The sequence below is a fragment of the Oryctolagus cuniculus genome, chromosome 1 (assembly GCF_051225735.1).
Source record: "Oryctolagus cuniculus isolate XC-2025 breed Fujian yellow rabbit chromosome 1, ASM5122573v1, whole genome shotgun sequence".
In the NCBI taxonomy this organism is placed as follows: Eukaryota; Metazoa; Chordata; class Mammalia; order Lagomorpha; family Leporidae; genus Oryctolagus; species Oryctolagus cuniculus.
Genome location: NC_142867.1, coordinates 236,872,967 through 236,889,418, shown reverse-complemented (window position 1 = coordinate 236,889,418; position 16,452 = coordinate 236,872,967). Strand labels below are relative to the sequence as shown.

General features: G+C 71.3%; 1 protein-coding gene across 1 annotated transcript in view; it reads right to left on the bottom strand.

The window, feature by feature from the left end:
- Positions 1 to 1,653: 1,653 nt before the first annotated feature.
- The window catches only part of NOTCH1 (notch receptor 1), a 35,615-nt gene continuing 20,816 nt past the window's right edge, over positions 1,654 to 16,452 (bottom strand). The window contains exons 17-34 of the mRNA XM_070058926.2: positions 16,143 to 16,295; positions 15,533 to 15,761; positions 14,483 to 14,684; positions 13,619 to 13,772; positions 13,351 to 13,535; positions 13,049 to 13,181; positions 12,709 to 12,966; positions 12,267 to 12,379; positions 10,987 to 11,558; positions 9,703 to 10,149; positions 8,631 to 8,779; positions 7,496 to 7,712; positions 7,268 to 7,355; positions 7,004 to 7,169; positions 6,384 to 6,679; positions 5,254 to 5,401; positions 5,027 to 5,124; positions 1,654 to 4,316 (exon numbers count right to left, since the gene is read on the bottom strand). Coding sequence (XP_069915027.2) covers positions 2,934 to 4,316; positions 5,027 to 5,124; positions 5,254 to 5,401; positions 6,384 to 6,679; positions 7,004 to 7,169; positions 7,268 to 7,355; positions 7,496 to 7,712; positions 8,631 to 8,779; positions 9,703 to 10,149; positions 10,987 to 11,558; positions 12,267 to 12,379; positions 12,709 to 12,966; positions 13,049 to 13,181; positions 13,351 to 13,535; positions 13,619 to 13,772; positions 14,483 to 14,684; positions 15,533 to 15,761; positions 16,143 to 16,295 — 4,991 coding nt within the window. The 3' untranslated portion in view covers positions 1,654 to 2,933. The remainder of the gene's footprint in view (positions 4,317 to 5,026; positions 5,125 to 5,253; positions 5,402 to 6,383; positions 6,680 to 7,003; positions 7,170 to 7,267; positions 7,356 to 7,495; positions 7,713 to 8,630; positions 8,780 to 9,702; positions 10,150 to 10,986; positions 11,559 to 12,266; positions 12,380 to 12,708; positions 12,967 to 13,048; positions 13,182 to 13,350; positions 13,536 to 13,618; positions 13,773 to 14,482; positions 14,685 to 15,532; positions 15,762 to 16,142; positions 16,296 to 16,452) is intronic.

The window sequence follows — 16,452 nt, the reverse complement described above, 5'->3', positions numbered from 1 at the left end:
GGCTCCTGGCTTCAGATCGGCCCAGTGCTGGCCGTTGCGGCATCTGGGGAGTGAACCAGCGGATGGAAGACCTCTCTCTCTCTCTCTCTCTCTCTCTCTCTCTCTCTCAGGCTCTACCTCTCTCTGTAACTCCTTCAAATAAATAAATCTTTTCTTAAAAAAAGTGTACAGCCAGTGGCACTGTGCAGTGATCCTGCTGTTGCACAGTCCAGAACATTCCACCTGCCTGAAGCCCAGCAGCCACTCCTCACCCGCCCGCTGCTCGGGGACGCCAGCTGCTGTCTGTCTGCAGAGCTCAGTGCCGCGAGCAGGCGCTGTGTGGGGCCTCGGGCGGGCTCAGGGTGCAGCCACGCTGCGCAGGCGTCCGTCTCCAGACTGCATCGCTGGCCTCCCGTCCCTCACGGCTGTGGGGGACACACACACACAGAGTGAGGAGCTGTCACCCTTGGCAAGGACCTCAGATCCTAAGACGCGCAGTGGACAGCCAGGCCGCAAGGCTGTGGTGCGCTGGGGTAAGCCCAACTGGACGCCGGTCTGAGCTCTGGCTGCTCCACGTCCAGTCCAGCTGCCGATGGCCCAGGTGCTTGGCCCTGCACCCGCGCGGGAGACCTGGAGAAGCTGCCGGCTCCTGGCTTCAGCCTGGCCCAGCCCCGGCCATCGCGTCCAGCTGGGGAGTGACGGGCAGATGGAAAATCTAACTCTGCCTTTCAAATAAATTAATCTGGAGGGAAAAAAAGAGGGCCCGAGTAGTCACAGCCCCGATCCACGGCAGGAGGAGGTGGACGTCCCACTGGGCACTCAGGCCATGAGGGGGTCAGGGGCAGGGAGGCCCAGGCACCCTGGGGAGGGCCACCTGCCGTCGGGCTCAGGTTCCCAAGCTGGTCCTGTCAGGGAACGCCCTCCCAGACACACTCAACGTTTGGCCAAATGGCCTGTGCAGGCCATGTGCTGACCGCCCGCAGGGGGCTGACATCTGGGCGGGCTTTGGCCCTGTTGGTCACGTTGCAGGCTTGTCTGCGCCCCGTCCCCACTTCCTCACCAAGCGGTGGCTTTTACGGGGCTGGGGGCCAGGTCACCTGCCCCGATGCCCCGTGTGCCCACCCCCTCCGGCATCTGTCCTTGGGGAGGCCAGGCTAGGGACAGGCAGCGCCTCTCAGCCGGAAGAGGGACAGTGGACTCGCCCTGGTCCCGGCCGGAGACCCCGGCCAGCTGGAGGGGGCCCAGGCGCGGGGGAGGGGCCACACTGGCCTGGGAACATGGAGGGGGGGGGGCTGTGCTGCTTGTGCGTCGCTCCAGCTCACAGAACCTTCCAGACTCCCCACGCCACGGCACGGGCTGTCGCCCTCGGCCCTTCCGCCGCAGGCTGCACCCGGCTCAGTGCAGCCGGGCCCCTCCCTGGGGCGGTCAGCTCTGCCCACGCGTCCCAGGGGTGAGGGCCACCCGACAGGACAGTCCCCTGCTACCCCCGTGTCCCCACTCCCCTGCCAGCACGTCTGAAGCTGGCGTGGACCCCAAGGCCACTGTGGGGGCGGACTGGGCACCGCTCCCCTGCGCCCCTGCCAGAAGCGATGGAGGACGCCCACTGCCTGGGAGCAGGATGCACCCCCACCCACCCCAGGCGGCAACGCCACGGCCAAGTTAGCAAACCCGCAGGATCGTCAGCATCGTTTTATTGCAAATCAGTTAAACAAAAAAAGATGAAAAAAATACATCATCTACAGTTTTGCACGTAGACAACTTTTTTTAAAAAAGTTTTTTTTCTGTAAACTACACTCTATTTTATAAAACAGTAAGAATCAACACCTCAGGCCACACCCCCGAAGGCCAGCACAGTGTGGGCGTCCCTCCCCCGCCCCCCACGCTGTGCCCCCCGCAGACGGGCAGCCGCAGGGGCACCCCGGCCACACAACAGGAGCCACGTCCCGACCACAGGACGCACCGGCTCGCTCAGATTTTTTAAACAAAATCCACCTTTAACAACGTATTTACAAACATTTACTGCGCCACAGGCCCACGCTCGACATTACAAGAGCCTGCTGCCCCCCCCCCCCCGGCCAGGGCGGGCTCCGAGTGACCCTCCAGCACGCCCGAGGCTGGGCACCAGGCTGCCAGGAGGGACCCTGGTGTAGGCTGTGCCGGCCAGCCTCCCCCCAGCGGCCGAGCCCGCGCGCAGGGCTGGGCCACCGCAGTCCGTCCACCTTCTGCCGTCCAGGGTGAAGCACCGGGCCCTCCGAGGGGGATGGCCAGGCACTGTCTTTCCGCAGCCAAGGGCACGATTCTCCCAGGGGGTGCCCACGGCGGGCACCGGGGTCCCACACGTCCGGCGTCTCCCGGCCGCGAGGCTGAGCTGTCAGGAAGGGGGTGGGGTGGACCGGGGAGCCAGAACTTGATGGCAACAGCCGCGCCGTCGGGGAGCGGGCTCTGCGCCCCGAGAACACGCTTTCCAAAAGCCACCACTGTGCACCAGGCGCCCGTTCTCACCGGTTCTCCTCCCCCGGTGTGAATGAATCCCGTGCCACACACAGGCGGGGTGGTTCCGCCTCGGGGTCACCCGCAGACGCACCTGCGGGTGGGTGGCAGGTGGCGCCGTGCACACCTCGCCCCCTTCCCCCCCAACACCGGCTCCTTCTGGAAAGACAGAGCTCAATAAATAAACGGATTTATAAACCACGAGTCCTTTAGTTTAGAGACAGGCGCCTGAGGACGCGTCCTCCTCGGGACAGAGTTTACCTGGGGCCACAAAGACAGGACATATAAATAAAAAGGCAGTGTTTCTGTGTAAAATAAAAGTCCATAAATAAATACTAGAAAAAGAAATTACAATCCTTGTCTTCTCGTTTTGTATAAAAACGCCTCTTTTGTTAAAAGACTCCTTTGGTCGGCCCCAGGCGGCGCCCGGTGGGGCTGGGGCTCGGAAGCTGGGGTCCCGCCGGCTACTTGAAGCCCTCGGGCACGTGGGCGAGCTGGGGCTGCAGGCCGCCGGGCGGGCTGGACACGCGGTCGGACCAGTCCGAGATGTTGGAGTGTGGGGACGAGCTGGACCACTGGTCGGGGGACTCGGGCGAGGGCGTGAGGAAGGGGTGCTCGGGCACCTGCAGCTGGTGGCTGGGGGTGTTGTCCACGGGCGAGGAGTAGCTGTGCTGCGAGGGCGGCGTCAGAAACTGCGCGGCCGTCATGGGCGGGGCCAGCGAGGTGGGCAGGGCCTGGCCCTCCTGCGGCAGGATGGTGTGCACCGGCAGGCTGCTGGGGCCCAGCGGCTGCACGTCGGCCTGGCTTGGCTCCCCGCCCAGGAAGCCCCGGCCCAGGTGGCCAGAGGCGGCCGACCCCACGCCGCCGAGGTGCGCCTGCGGTGCCGGCGGCAGGCTCTGCGGCTGCATCGGCTGCGTCTGCACCAGGGGCGGCGGGGCGGCCAGCCGCGTGCCGGGCAGGCCCTGGTAGCCCACCATCTGGGACAGGGTGTTGGCGGAGATGCCGACGTGCTGCAGCGCGGGGGCCTGTGTGCCCAGGCCGCCGGGGGCCACGCCCCCTCGCAGCGGGTTGTACTGGTTCGGTGCCATGCCGTTCTGCAGCCGGGACAGCCACTCGCACTGGCCGTTCACGCCAGCCGCCCCGCCCACCGTGAAATTCACGGCCCCGCCGATGCCGCCGGCGCCCGGGGCAGCCACGGGCAGGTGGGACAGGCGCGGGGGCCCCGGCTCGAAGGCCAGCCGCCCGCCCGCCCCCAGCGCGGCCATCTCGGGCTTGGCGGCCACGTTGAGGTGGCTGAGGCCCAGGTGGGCATCGGGCATCCCCGGCAGGTGGGTGAGCGGCACGGCCGGGGACTGCTGGAACGGGGACGGCAGCAGAGGCGGCGAGGCCACGTCCGACAGGTAGCCGTGGGGCGACTCCAGGGAGTCCACGGGCGACAGCATGCTCGAGGTGTCCAGCAGGCAGCCCTTGCTGTCCTGGGACTTCTTCCTGCGCGCCTTGGCGTCCTTGGCGTCCTTGGCGCCGCAGGCCAAGCTTTTGGTGCTGGGCTTGCGAGCCTTCTTGCCCTGCACGGCGGGCTTGAGGCTGCCCAGGTAGCCGCCGGGCGAGCAGAGCGCGGGCGACAGGGCGGGCGTGCCGCCCAGGGCGGGGCCGTGCAGCTGGGGGCTGCGCACCAGGCTGTACTCGTCCAGCAGCCGCACGATGTCGTGGTGCATGCGCTCCTGCGCGATGTCCCGCGGCAGCCGGTCCATGTGGTCGGTGATGTCCCGGTTGGCGAAGTGGTCGAGCAGCACCTTGGCCGTCTCGTAGCTGCCTTCCCGGGCGGCCAGGAACAGCGGCGTCTCCTCCTGGGGGCGGGGCGGGGCGGGGCGGGTGAGGGGGCCTGGCGCGGCGGGGCACGGCCCTCCCGGGGGTGCGCGCCCCAGGCTCCAGCGCCAGATCCAGCGCCAGATCGGTCCCGACCCCACCCTGGCACCCGTGGCTACCGAGCCGCCCCAGCGGTCTTTAGGGGAAAAATACAAAAAACCGGAGAAGCTTCCGAAACCCACGTTCTAGACCACCAGGGCTCCGCCCCCTGCCGGCAGCTAGCAAACGGGCAGCAGCCCCCAGGAGGCACAGACGCAGATCCCTCGGCAGACTCAGGGGCTGGGGATCCCCAAGGCACCGGGGGCGGGGCGGGGGTGTCTCCAGGCGGCCCTGGCTTCTCAGCCCCGGGTCTCGTCCGACCCACAGGGGACAGGCCGCACCTCCCCCAGGCTGCTGCCTGGACACAGGAGGCTCTATGAGGCCTCTCCAGCCTGGAGCCAGTCCCTCTGAGGGTCTGGGCCTCTCCCACGGGGACAGCACCTCCCGCCACCTGCCGGCTGCCCAGGACGGATGAAAGGACCCGGCTGGAACAGCCGAGGGCAGGTGCAGGCGAGGGGCAGGCGGAGGGGGCAGTGTGGCAGGTGGACGGCGAGCAGGGAGCCCCAGGGCAGGAGGTGAGGTCAGGTGACCGCTGACAGCCCTGCACGTGGCCCTGGCCCCCCCCCCGCGCCCCCCGCGCGCCCCCCGGCACCTTGTGGTTCTGCATGTCCTTGTTGGCGCCATTCTTCAGCAACACGACGGCGGCGTCCACGTTGTTCACGGCGGCCGCCCAGTGCAGTGCCGACTTGCCTGGGGGAGTCATGGCAGGGGTGGGCTGCAGGCCAAGCAGGCGGGGGTCCCGGCCCGGCCCTGCCCCCAGCAGGCGGGGATCCCGGCCCCGCCCCACCCCTGCAGGCGGGGGTCCTGCCCCCCGCTTACCCAGGTCGTCCACGGCGTTGACGTCGGCGTGGGAGTTGATGAGGTCCTCGAGCATGCCCTCCACGGCCAGCCGGGCGGCCAGGATCAGCGGTGTGGTGCCGTCATGCATGCGGGCGTCCAGGTCTGTGGCTCGGTTCCGGATCAGGATCTGGGCGAGAAGCGAAGGGTTCAGGTTGGGGGAGAGGGGCGGCGGCCTCCGGACACAGACCAGGCCCTCCCGGGTCTTTCAGGACACAGGGCGGCCACCCTCGACACCAAGAGCCCCTCGGTGACGGCGGCGACCCAAGACCACGCGAGGCCTCGTCCGATCCGCACTATGACCCCGGCCGCCAGGTCCGAGCCAGCCAACTGGCGACCCCAGCTCTCGGCGCCCCAGCCGTGCTCGGAGCTGCCGGGCTACACTGCGGGCACCTGGATTACCGGAGCACGGCGGGCAGGTCCCAGGTGTCCCGGGCGGGACGGGTGGTGGCCGTTTGCTGGGAGTGACCTTTGGCACTGGCCAGGCTCCAGGTGCAAAAGCGGCCACGGAGGAGGCCACCTGGGGGGCCACTGGGGAGGCCACTGGGGAGGCGCTCGCCAAACGCAGGCACAGCAGGCAGCCCCGGGGCTCAACGTGGCTCCCTTCTTTCTGCTCATTTGAGTTTCTCATTTCCACGGAACGCCGACACGTCACTGACACACTTATCAGACATGGTGTCAGGGCCCCAGGTTGTGCCCGACCGGACCTGCTCCAGGGCTGCCTGGAGGCCTGGGCACGGGCGGCGGGCAGAAGCCCCTGCCTCGGACGAGCCCCGGAGACACCAGGCATGCAAATCCCTAAATCCATGCTTGCCGGGAGAGGCCCGGGCGTGCGGCGGCCGAAGCCGTGCCTGTGGCCACAGCTGCGAGAAGGAGGCGGGGCCTCGAGGGGCTGCAGCGGGGCTGGGACTGAGCTGAGCCTGCCTCGGGCCGCTGCTTCCCCAGGCAAACGACAGATGGGGCGCCTCTTTCAAAGAGCCAAGGTGCAGGGTGCAGCCGGCCGGCAGCTACGCCCGCCTACAGGACGAGGGGATCAGGGCTCCCAGGGCCAAGAGAAAGCAGGCGGCCGCCCTGGGGGTGTCCCCGAGGACGCACACGCGCGCCGCCCCCACCTGGAAGACGCCCTGGGCATCGGCAGACACGGCCGCATGCAGCGGGGTGCGCCCCATGTTGTCCTGGATGTTGGCGTCGGCGCTGGCCTCCAGCAGGCGCTTGGCGGCGTCAGAGCGGGAGTAGCGGGCGGCCAGGTGCAGGGCGGTCTCCCCGGTGCGGTCCGTCTGGTTGTGCAGGCTGGCGCCCTGGTAGATGAAGTCGGAGATCACGGCCGGCGCGTCCTCTTCCTCCTCGCTATTCCCCGTCTCCAGGCCCCCCCCACTGCAGGAGGCGATCATGAGGGGCGTGAAGCCATCTGCAGCCAGGGCAGAGACGGGCAGGGGCTCAGCTCGGCGTCCGGGGGCCGGTCCCCAGCCTCGGCTCCGGGCGGCAGGTGGAGACCCTGCCGTTCTCCCCACTCGAGACCCAGCCGGCAGACAGAGCGAGAGGTGAGGGCAGAAAACCCACACTGTAGTACCCGCAAGGCCGCGTTTCGGGGGCAACTGAACTCCCAGGTGACAGACACAGCAACCCCCAGACCGCCCTGGACGGCGCCGCCCGCCCGGGGCTGAGGCTCCTGACCCAGAGCGCCCGGGGCCAGCGTGGCCGCAGGGCAGGCACAGGTGCCGGCCGCACTCACCCGGGCCACGCACGTTGACGTCCATGCTGTCGGCGTCCACCTCGCCCTGGGGCGGCGTCGGGGCCATGGCGGACATGCGCAGGTCGGCGGCGTCCAGGTGCTGCTGGGTCCACTGCCGGTGGTCGGTCTGGTCATCTGGGTCGGGCAGAACCACCGGCTCCTCGAACTAAGCGAGGCGGGGCGGGCAGAGAGCCAGTGTCATGACGGGCCGGTGGCTGGCCGCCACGGTGCAGGGGGGGGGGGGGCGGGCTCCGCGGGACTCACCCGGAACTTCTTGGTCTCCAGGTCCTCGTCCCCCCACTCGTTCTGGCTGTCGTCCATGAGGGCCCCGTCCGACGCGTTCTTCAGCGGCCTGCAGGCGAGGGTCAGGTCAGCACGCGGGGCTGAGCCGGGCGTCCCGAGGGGGCGGGGGTGCCCTCGCAGCCATGGCGGCCGTGGGACGCGCCCCCGCCCCGGGACCCCCCGCCTGCCCCTGGCCCCTGCGCGACTCACTTGAGGCCCACGGAGTCCTCGCCGAGCGGCTCGCGCCGCTTCTTCTTGCTGGCCTCCGACACCTTGAAGCCCTCGGGGAACCAGAGCTGGCCATGCTGCCGCCGCCGCTTGCGGGAGAGCAGCACGCCGCAGCCGAGGAAGAGGAGCAGCACGAGGCCGGCCGCGGCCACGTACATGAGGTGCAGCTGCGAGGGCGGCGGCGGCTCCACGGTCTCACCTGCGGGCGCGGGGCCGTGGGCAGGCGCCCGGACGTGAGTGGCGGCCGACTGGCTGTGCGGCCGGCGCCTCCTCGCCCGCGCGCCTCCATCCCGCCCCCCAAAATAAGGTCATTTTCTAGGCGATTAATCAGAATTGCAAACTATCGCTAAATTCCCGCCGCCAGCGGCCGTCTGGAGACGGTTTACTCTCTTCTCCTTTAAGGGAGAAGGGATTAGCCAACTTCACACCGCGGCTCCGCATCGAGCTGCTAAGACAAAGGATTTAGGGGGATTTTCGAGATACAAACTTCAACACTTCACATGACACCGATCAATTCTTCCCTCTCCTCCTCGTTTTTTTTTTTTTTAAAAAAGCTATAATGATTTTTGAAATAATACCCAACAAAGAAGAATCGGGGGGCAGGGTCGGGAGAGCTGGGGGGGTGCGCTCGCCAACGCTGTCACCCCAGGCAGGGAAGGCGTGGCCCCGCGAGGTTCCAAAAAGCTACTTCCAGAGGCAGGCCGCCGAGGCAGCCCGAGCCGGGACGGGGGCACTCACTCTGGGGGCAGGGCGGCGGCCTGGGGGGGCACTCTGGGGGCAGGGCGGCGGCCGGGGGGGCACTCGGCAGGGCAGCGGCCCGAGCAGGGGCGGGGGGCACTCTGGGGGCAGGGCGGCGGCCGGGGGGGCACTCGGCAGGGCGGCGGCCCGAGCCGGCCTGGGGGGGCACTCTGGGTGCAGGGCGGCGGCCGGGGGGGCACTCTGGGTGCAGGGTGGCGGACCGGGGGGCACTCGGGGGGCACTCTGGGGGCAGGGTGGCGGCCCGAGCGGGGGTGGGGGGCACTCTGGGGGCAGGGCGGCGGCGGGGGGGGCACTCTGGGGGCAGGGCGGCAGCCCCGGGGGGGGCACTCTGGGCGCAGGGCGGTGGGGGGGCACTCACTCTGCACGGCCTCGATCTTGTAGGGGATGCTGAGGCTGCCCAGCGAGGCCAGCGCGCCCAGGAAGGCGGCCACGTCCGCGGTGCTCTGGAAGCACTGCAGGGAGGACTGCGCGCACTGCCGGTTGTCGATCTCCAGGTAGACGATGGACCTGCGGGCGCACCTGTCAGGGCCGCGCTCGGGACCGCCCCGCGGCCGTCAGGGGCAGCCCAGGGCCCACGCCCGCGACCGCAGGTGGACTGGGGCCCCACGGCCGTCAGGGGCGGCCCAGGGCCCGTGCCAGGACCTCAGGTGGACTGGGCCCCTGCTGAGCGGCGTGGGCACGAGGGGCTCTGCCAGCCAGCGCTTCCAGCGCCCCTGATGGTTCTGCGCCCCCCCCACCCAGGGTGCACCTCTCCCTCACTCAGCTCTCGCCTTCAAGACCTGGCCAGAGCACCCGTCCTGGGACCCCCCAGGCCAACAAGGTGGACACAGTGACCAGAGTGGACAGTGGCTGGGTGGATGTGGTGGCTGGGGGGGGCACTGCAGTGGCTGGGGTGGACACAGTGACCAGAGTGGACAGTGGCTGGGTGGACGTGGTGGCTGGGGGGGCACTGCAGTGGCTGGGGTGGACGCAGTGACCAGAGTGGACAGTGGCTGGGTGGATGTGGTGGCTGGGTGGGCACTGGCTGGGATGGACATGGTGGCTGGGGGGGCACTGCAGTGGCTGGGGTGGACACAGTGACCAGAGTGGACAGTGGCTGGGTGGACGTGGTGGCTGGGTGGATGTGGTGGCTGGGGGGCACTGCAGTGGCTGGGGTGGACACAGTGACCAGAGTGGACAGTGGCTGGGTGGACGTGGTGGCTGGGTGGGCACTGGCTGGGTGGACGTGGTGGCTGGGGGGGCACTGCAGTGGCTGGGGTGGACAGTGGCTGGGTGGTGTTCTCGCCCAGGGTGGGAGCACCCGGGGACCGGGGTTGGCTCAGCCCCGTCCGCAGCGCCGGGGGCAGAACCTCAAAACCAGGCGTGGGCGGACGCGCTGCCCCCGGGAGGGGTGAGGGGAGGGGCCGGGAGGGGCCGGGACGGGCGCTCACCCGCGGACGTCCATGGGGTCCAGCTCCCTGCGGCGGCGCCCGCCCCCGGCGCCGGGCAGCAGCGAGGCCCGCACGCGGCCCAGCAGGCTGCCGGGCGCGGCCCAGCCGTGGGCGTCGGCGTGGGCGTGGGCGGCGCGTTTGACCGGGTGCTTGCGCAGCTCCTCCTCGCGGCCGTAGTAGGGGAAGATCATCTGCCGGCCCTGCGCGTCCCGCTTGAAGACCACGTTGGTGTGCAGCACGCGGCTGAGCTCCCGCAGGAAGTGGAAGGAGCTGTTGCGCAGGCGCTCGGGCGGCAGGAGCACCACGACCACCAGCGTGCCGGCCGCCAGCCGCTCGGGCACGTGCTCGGCGCAGTCCAGCCCGTCCCACTCGCACTCGGCGCTGTTGCAGCCCTGGTCGCAGTGCCCGTCGCTGAAGTGGTCCTGGCAGTACTGCTCGTACAGGGGGCTGCGGGAGGCGGGCTCAGTCAGGGCTGCTCCGGGGCGCCCCAGCCCCGCCCCCAGCCAGCCCCGCCCCCAGCCAGCCCCGCCCCCAGCCAGCCCCGGGCCACCGTCCCATCCTGCCCCGCCCTCCAGCCCCGCCCCCAGCCAGCCCCGCCCCCCAGCCAGCCTGGGGCCGCCGTCCCATCCTGCCCCGCCCTCCAGCCCCGCCCCCGCCCCGCCCCCAGCCAGCCCCGCCCCCAGCCAGCCCCGCCCCCAGCCAGCCCTGGGCCACCGTCCCATCCTGCCCCGCCCCGCCCTCCAGCCCCGCCCCAGCCTCCTGCCCTGCCCCGCCCTCCTGCCCCGCCCCATCCCCCTGCCCCGCCCCGCCCTCCAGCCAGCCCCGGGCCGTCCCATCCTGCCCCTGATCCCAGCCTCCAGTCCCGCCCCACCCTCCAGCCCCACCCCACCCTCCAGCCCCACCCTCCAGCCCCGCCCCCAGCCAGCCCAGGGCCGCCATCCCATCCTGCCCCGCCCTCCAGCCCCGCCCCCGCCCCGCCCCCAGCCAGCCCCCGGGCATCCCATCCTGCCCCTGATCCCAGCCTCCAGCCCCGCCCCCATCCTGCCCCTGATCCCAGCCTCCAGCCCCGCCCTGCCCTCCAGCCCCACCCCCAGCCCCGGGCCATCCCATCCTGCCCCTGATCCCAGTCTCCAGCCCCGCCCCCATCCTGCCCCTGATCCCAGCCTCCAGCCCCGCTCCGCCCTCCAGCCCCATCCCCAGCCCCGGGCCATCCCATCCTGCACCTGATCCCAGCCTCAGCCCCGCCCCCAGCCCCGCCCCCGCCCCGCCCAGGCCCCGCCTCACTTGCAGTGGCCCTCGGCGCGCTGGCAGTCGAAGCCGTCGAAGAGGCAGCCGGCCGAGTTGCACTGGCTGTCGCAGCGGCCGTCGCTGAAGTACTTCCAGCACTGCAGGGCCTGCGTGCAGTTCTTCCAGGGGTCGTCGAAGTTGAGCGAGCAGTCGCCGCCGTCCCAGCCGCACGCGTGGCTGTTGCACGCCAGGCTGCACACCTTGTTGCCGGCGTCCTCGCGGCACTCGGGCAGCTCGCAGGCCTCCTCGACCGGCGGCGGGGGGATGTCGCGCCCCGCGCCGCCCCCGAAGCTGTAGTCCAGGATGTGGCACAGGAGCCCGTTGAACTTGGCCGGGCACAGGCAGCGGTAGAAGGGGCTCTCGGCCGTGGGCTCACAGGTGCCCTGGTTGTAGCAGGGGTTCCCGGTGAGGCAGGGGCTGCTGGCCGGGAACTGGCACTCGGGGCCGGTGAAGGGGCTCAGGCACAGGCAGGTGGGGCTGCGCGGGCCCGACACGCAGGTGCCGCCGTTGTGGCAGTGCAAGGTGCCGCAGGTGCGGGCGTCGTTCTCACACGTGGCGCCCTCGAACCCCTGCGGGAGGCGTGCAGGCGGGCGCTCAGCGGGCGGCTCCCTGGACGCCACACGCCCGGCCGGCCCCAGTGGCGCCGCGGCTTCCCGTCCCCCGGAGGGCAATGGCCGTCTCCACAGCGGAAAAACCCGGCGCGGCGGGGGTCTGGAGACAGCGGGGTAGGGGGTGGCGGGCGAGCGCCGAGCCTGAACGCAGAGCTCCGTTAGCAACAAGGCATCCACGCCGGCCCGAAACAAACACCCGCAATCGTGCCGCGCCTGTCGCCAAGCGCCTGGGGGCCGGCATCCCATGTGGGCGCCGGTTCCAGTCCCGGCTGCTCCACTTCCAGTCCAGCTCCCTGCTGTGGCCTGGGAAGGCAGTGGAGGATGCCCGGGTACTTGGGCCCTGCACCCGCGTGGGAGACCTGGAGGAAGCTCCCGGCTCCTGGCTTCGGATCGGCGCAGCTCCGGCCACTGCGGCCACCCGGGGACTGAACCAGTGGGGACGGCAGATAACCCCCTCCCCTCCCCACTCTTTCAAAGAAACACGCGAATCCTGAAAAATCACGAAGCAAAAAAGGTGTCCACAGCTGGGAAAACAGCAGAGGGGGCAACACAGACCTCGCTGCCCGAAGCCCAGGGGACAGGACTCTCAGGCCCAGAGGCTCCGCCCCCGGTGCCCACCCTGCTCCCGCCCCTGCAGACCCCAGGACTCGGCACGCCCCCACCTACCGCCGGGCACTTGCAGATGAAGCCGCGGGCAGTGTTGGCGGCCACAGCACAGGTGCCTCCGTTCCTGCAGGGCCTGCTCTTGCAGCCGTTGATAACGGACTCGCAGCGGCGCCCTGGGGGCGGCAGGAAGCGGGGCTCGTGAGGGGCCGCCTCTGCCCGCCTGCCGCGCCCCGGCCCGGGCACCCGCCGGTGTGGCCGCCCCCTGCCCGCCCAGCTGCACCCCGGCCCGGGCACCCGCCAGTGTGGCCGCCCCCTGCCCGCCCAGCCGCACCCCGGCCCGGGCACCCGCCGGTGTGGCCGCCCCCTGCCCGCCCAGCTGCACCCCGGCCCGGGCACCCGCCGGTGTGGCCGCCCCCTGCCCGCCCAGCTGCACCCCAGCCCGGGCACCCGCCGGTGTGGCTGCCCCCTGCCCGCCCAGCCGCGCCCCGGCCTGGGCACCCACCGGTGTGGCCGGCGCGGCACTCGCAGTGGAAGCCGTTGACGCGTTGCACACAGTTCTGGGTGCCGCGGGCGTCACAGGGGTCGGACAGGCACTCGTTGACGTCGCCCTCGCACCGCTCGCCCACGAAGCCGGGCGGGCAGCTGCAGCTGTAGCCGCCCACCTGGTCCACGCAGGTGCCGTTGTTGAAGCAGCGGGGGCTCCGCGTGGCGGGGTCCAGCGCGGGGCTGCAGTCGTCCACGTTGATCTCACAGTGCACGCCTGCGGGGCGCGGGCGGTCAGGGCCGGGCCCGCGGGGCGCACGGGGCGGGGGCTGGGCGGCCGGGCCGGGGCGGGCACTCACCCTGGGTGCCCCGGGGGCAGGAGCACTTGTAGGTGTTGGTGAGGTCGATGCAGGTGCCCCCGTGCTGACAGGGCAGGGACAGACACTCGTTGACCTCCAGGGAGCAGTTGGCGCCGTGGTAACCAGCCGCGCACTGTGCGGGCAGAACGGGGGGCGGGGCTCAGCACCCTCACCCGACAGACCTGGGGGCCCCGGGCAGGGCCTCTGCAAGCTGAGGGGAGGGGGCCGGGCCCCCCGTGCCAGCCCTCGGCACAGCCTTGTCCTCCCAGCCGTCCCCCCACGGACCCCCGGCCGGGCCCCACCTTGCAGGAGTAGCCGCCCAGGTAGTCGACACAGGTGGCCCCGTTCTGGCAGGGGTTGGGCGAGCATTCGTCCACCTCCTCCTCGCAGTAGCTGCCTGTGTAGCCGGCCTGGCAGCGGCAGCGGTGCGTGTCGCCCGCGTCCACGCAGAGGCCCCCGTGCTGGCACAGCTGGGCCACGTCGATGCCTGCGGGGACGGCACGCGGGCAGGTGAGGCCGGGCCCCGCGCTGGCGGCAGAGCCCCAGCACGCGCCGGGCGCCGGGCGTTACCTCGCTTGTGCGCGGCCACCTCGCAGGACACGCTGGGCACGTCGCAGTGCAGGCCGGTCCAGCCGCTGTGGCACTCGCAGTGGTAGCGCGTGCTGGTCTGCCAGCACCTGCCACCGTTCTTGCAGGGCGAGGACTCACACCAGCGCACGAGGCTCTGCGGGCGGCAGGGGTCAGCCGCAGGCGGCAGGGGTCAGCCACGGGCGGCAGGGGTCAGCCGCGGGCCGCAGGGGTCAGCCGTGGGCCGCAGGGGGTCAGCCGCAGGCGGCAGGGGTCAGCCGCGGACCGCAGGGGGTCAGCCGCGGGCCGCAGGGGGTCAGCCGCGGGCCGCAGGGGGTCAGCCACGGGCGGCAGGGGTCAGCCACGGGCGGCAGGGGTCAGCCGCGGGCGGCAGGGGTCAGCCGCGGACCGCAGGGGGTCAGCCGCGGGCCGCAGGGGTCAGCCACGGGCGGCAGGGGTCAGCCGCGTGCGGCAGGGGTCAGCCGCGGGCCGCAGGGGGTCAGCCGCGGGCCGCAGGGGGTCAGCCGCAGGCGGCAGGGGTCAGCCGCGGGCCGCAGGGGGTCAGCCGCGGGCCGCAGGGGGTCAGCCGCGGGTGGCAGGGGTCAGCCGCGCCCGCCACAAACCCAGACAGTGAAGCCTGTCATCGGCAACGCCCACTGGGAGCCATCCACTGAAGACAGACAGGCGGTAATCCCGCCCTGTTCCACGAGGGGCCCTATCGTGGCCACCCATCTCCCGCCGGTGGCCCGCATTCCCACCCCAGCTCCAGAAACCTGGGCGGTGTCTCCTGCCTCTGCCTCTGGCTCCTCCCACGGCGGCACTGGCCGGGGCGGCCGGCAGCCGTGACGACCCAGCGCCCGCCCTCACCTGGCAGTTGAGGCCGGTGTAGCCCTGGGGGCAGGTGCACTTGTAGGTGCCGTAGCCGTCCTGGCAGGTGCCGCCGTGCAGGCAGGGCCGCGAGTCGCACTCGTTGACGTCGTGCTGGCAGTAGCTGCCGGTGAAGCCGGCCGGGCACAGGCAGGTGAAGGAGTCGATGCCGTCCACGCAGGTGCCGCCATTGAAACAGGAGCTGGGGTGGCAGGCAGTGGGGAGCAGGCTCAGGGTGGGGGTCCCTGCTCGGGGAGGCTCCTGCAAGCCAGCGTCCTCCCTTCGACTCGAGCCATCGGGGCCCGTCGGCCAGGACAGGCCGGGAGCAGCCTGGCTGACCACAGGGAGGCCGCAGACCCTCACTGCTCAGCCCGTCTCCCTGCAGACGGGGGCTTCGCCACACGCCCAGGGACGCGGGGGTTAAAGTAGGAGGCAGGAGGGCACAGGGCACAGGACCAGGGACGGCGCTGGCCGGCGTGCAGTGCCGAGTTTCCTGGCGGCCACGGCAAGGAGCAAACGAGACCGGGACAAAGTTCTCGCCTGCGGGTGCGGGACACACCTGCCCTGCTGAGTTCTCCTGCATTTGCTTTCATTGTACGGGAAAGGCAGAGGAGCAGAGAAACTGAGACAGGCATCCAGACCCCCACCCACATCTCCCACGTGCCTGCAGGGGCCCGGGCAGCTGAGCCATCGCTGTGGCCCCCCAGGACCGGCACGGGCAGGAAGCTGGACAGGAAGTGGGCGTGGCCAGGACCACCCCAAGCTTCCCAGCCCCAAGCACCTGCAGGCTGAACCCCCTGGGCCAGGGCAGCAGGTCACGAGCCCCCCCACCCCGGGGACGCCACACTGCAAGGGCCTGGACTGACTCCCGGCTCCTGGCTCCCAACTCCGGCCCCCCGCCCTGGCCCCGGCCCCCACCCCCCGCCCCCGACCTCCGGCCCCCCGGCCCAAAACTCCAGCCCCTGACCTCCGGCCCCCGCCCCCAGCCCCGGCCCCTGACCTCCGGCCCCCGGCCCCCAGCCCCCCGCCCCCAGCCCCCGCCCCGCACACCTCTCCGTGCAGTCCGGGATGTTGATCTCGCAGTGGATCCCGTTGAAGCCGGGCGGGCAGGTGCAGGTGTAGCCGCTCACGCAGTCGGTGCAGTTGGCGCCGTGCCGGCAGGGGTTGCTGGCGCACTCGTTCACGTCCTCCTCGCAGAAGGCGCCCTGGAAGCCGGGCAGGCAGTCGCAGAAGGCCGCGTTCACGCCGTCCGTGCAGGAGCCGCCGTTGTGACATGGGTCTGGGAGGGGCGGAAGGGCAGGCCTGAGCGGGGCCGTCACTGCGGCCATCGGCCAGCCCCCTGGAGCCCCCACCCACGGCCCACCTCCTGTGTGGCGTCTGTCTCCCCACGGGGCTCCCAGGAGAGCCGAAGAGACGGACGGAGCATTCTGCCACCGCCTGGGGGCGCCACGCAGAACCTCGGCTCCCCCAGAGCTGAGCTGTGTGCGGCCCAGCTGGCCGCCGGCTCCTCGGCCTCCCAAAACCACCTGGGCCAGCCTGGGGGCGCCTGCGGGAGCCCCGTCCCGCCCACGTCAGCACAGCAGGCGGAGGGCTGGGCGGCCTCTCCGGGTGCCACCGGCCAGCACCAGCCGGACGCCCCGTCCTCCCCGGGGCCACTCACTCGGCCGGCAGTCGTCGATGTCGGTCTCGCAGCTGCGCCCCGTGTAGCCGGGCCGGCACAGGCAGTGGAAGCCGCCGTGGGTGTTCCGGCAGGAGGCGCCGTGGCGGCACGGGTTCTTCACACACTCGTTGATGTCGATCTCACAGGTCTGCCCTGCGGGGGAGGGGCCCAGGCCGCTCAGGCACCTGCAGCCCCCACTCGCCAGGCGGGGCGCACCCCAGGCCACGCCTCTCCTCCGCCCGCCCAGCCGTGGGGTCAGGGGAGCTGGGGACAGGAAGGGTCCTGCCCTGCAGGCCGCCGCCCGGGACCT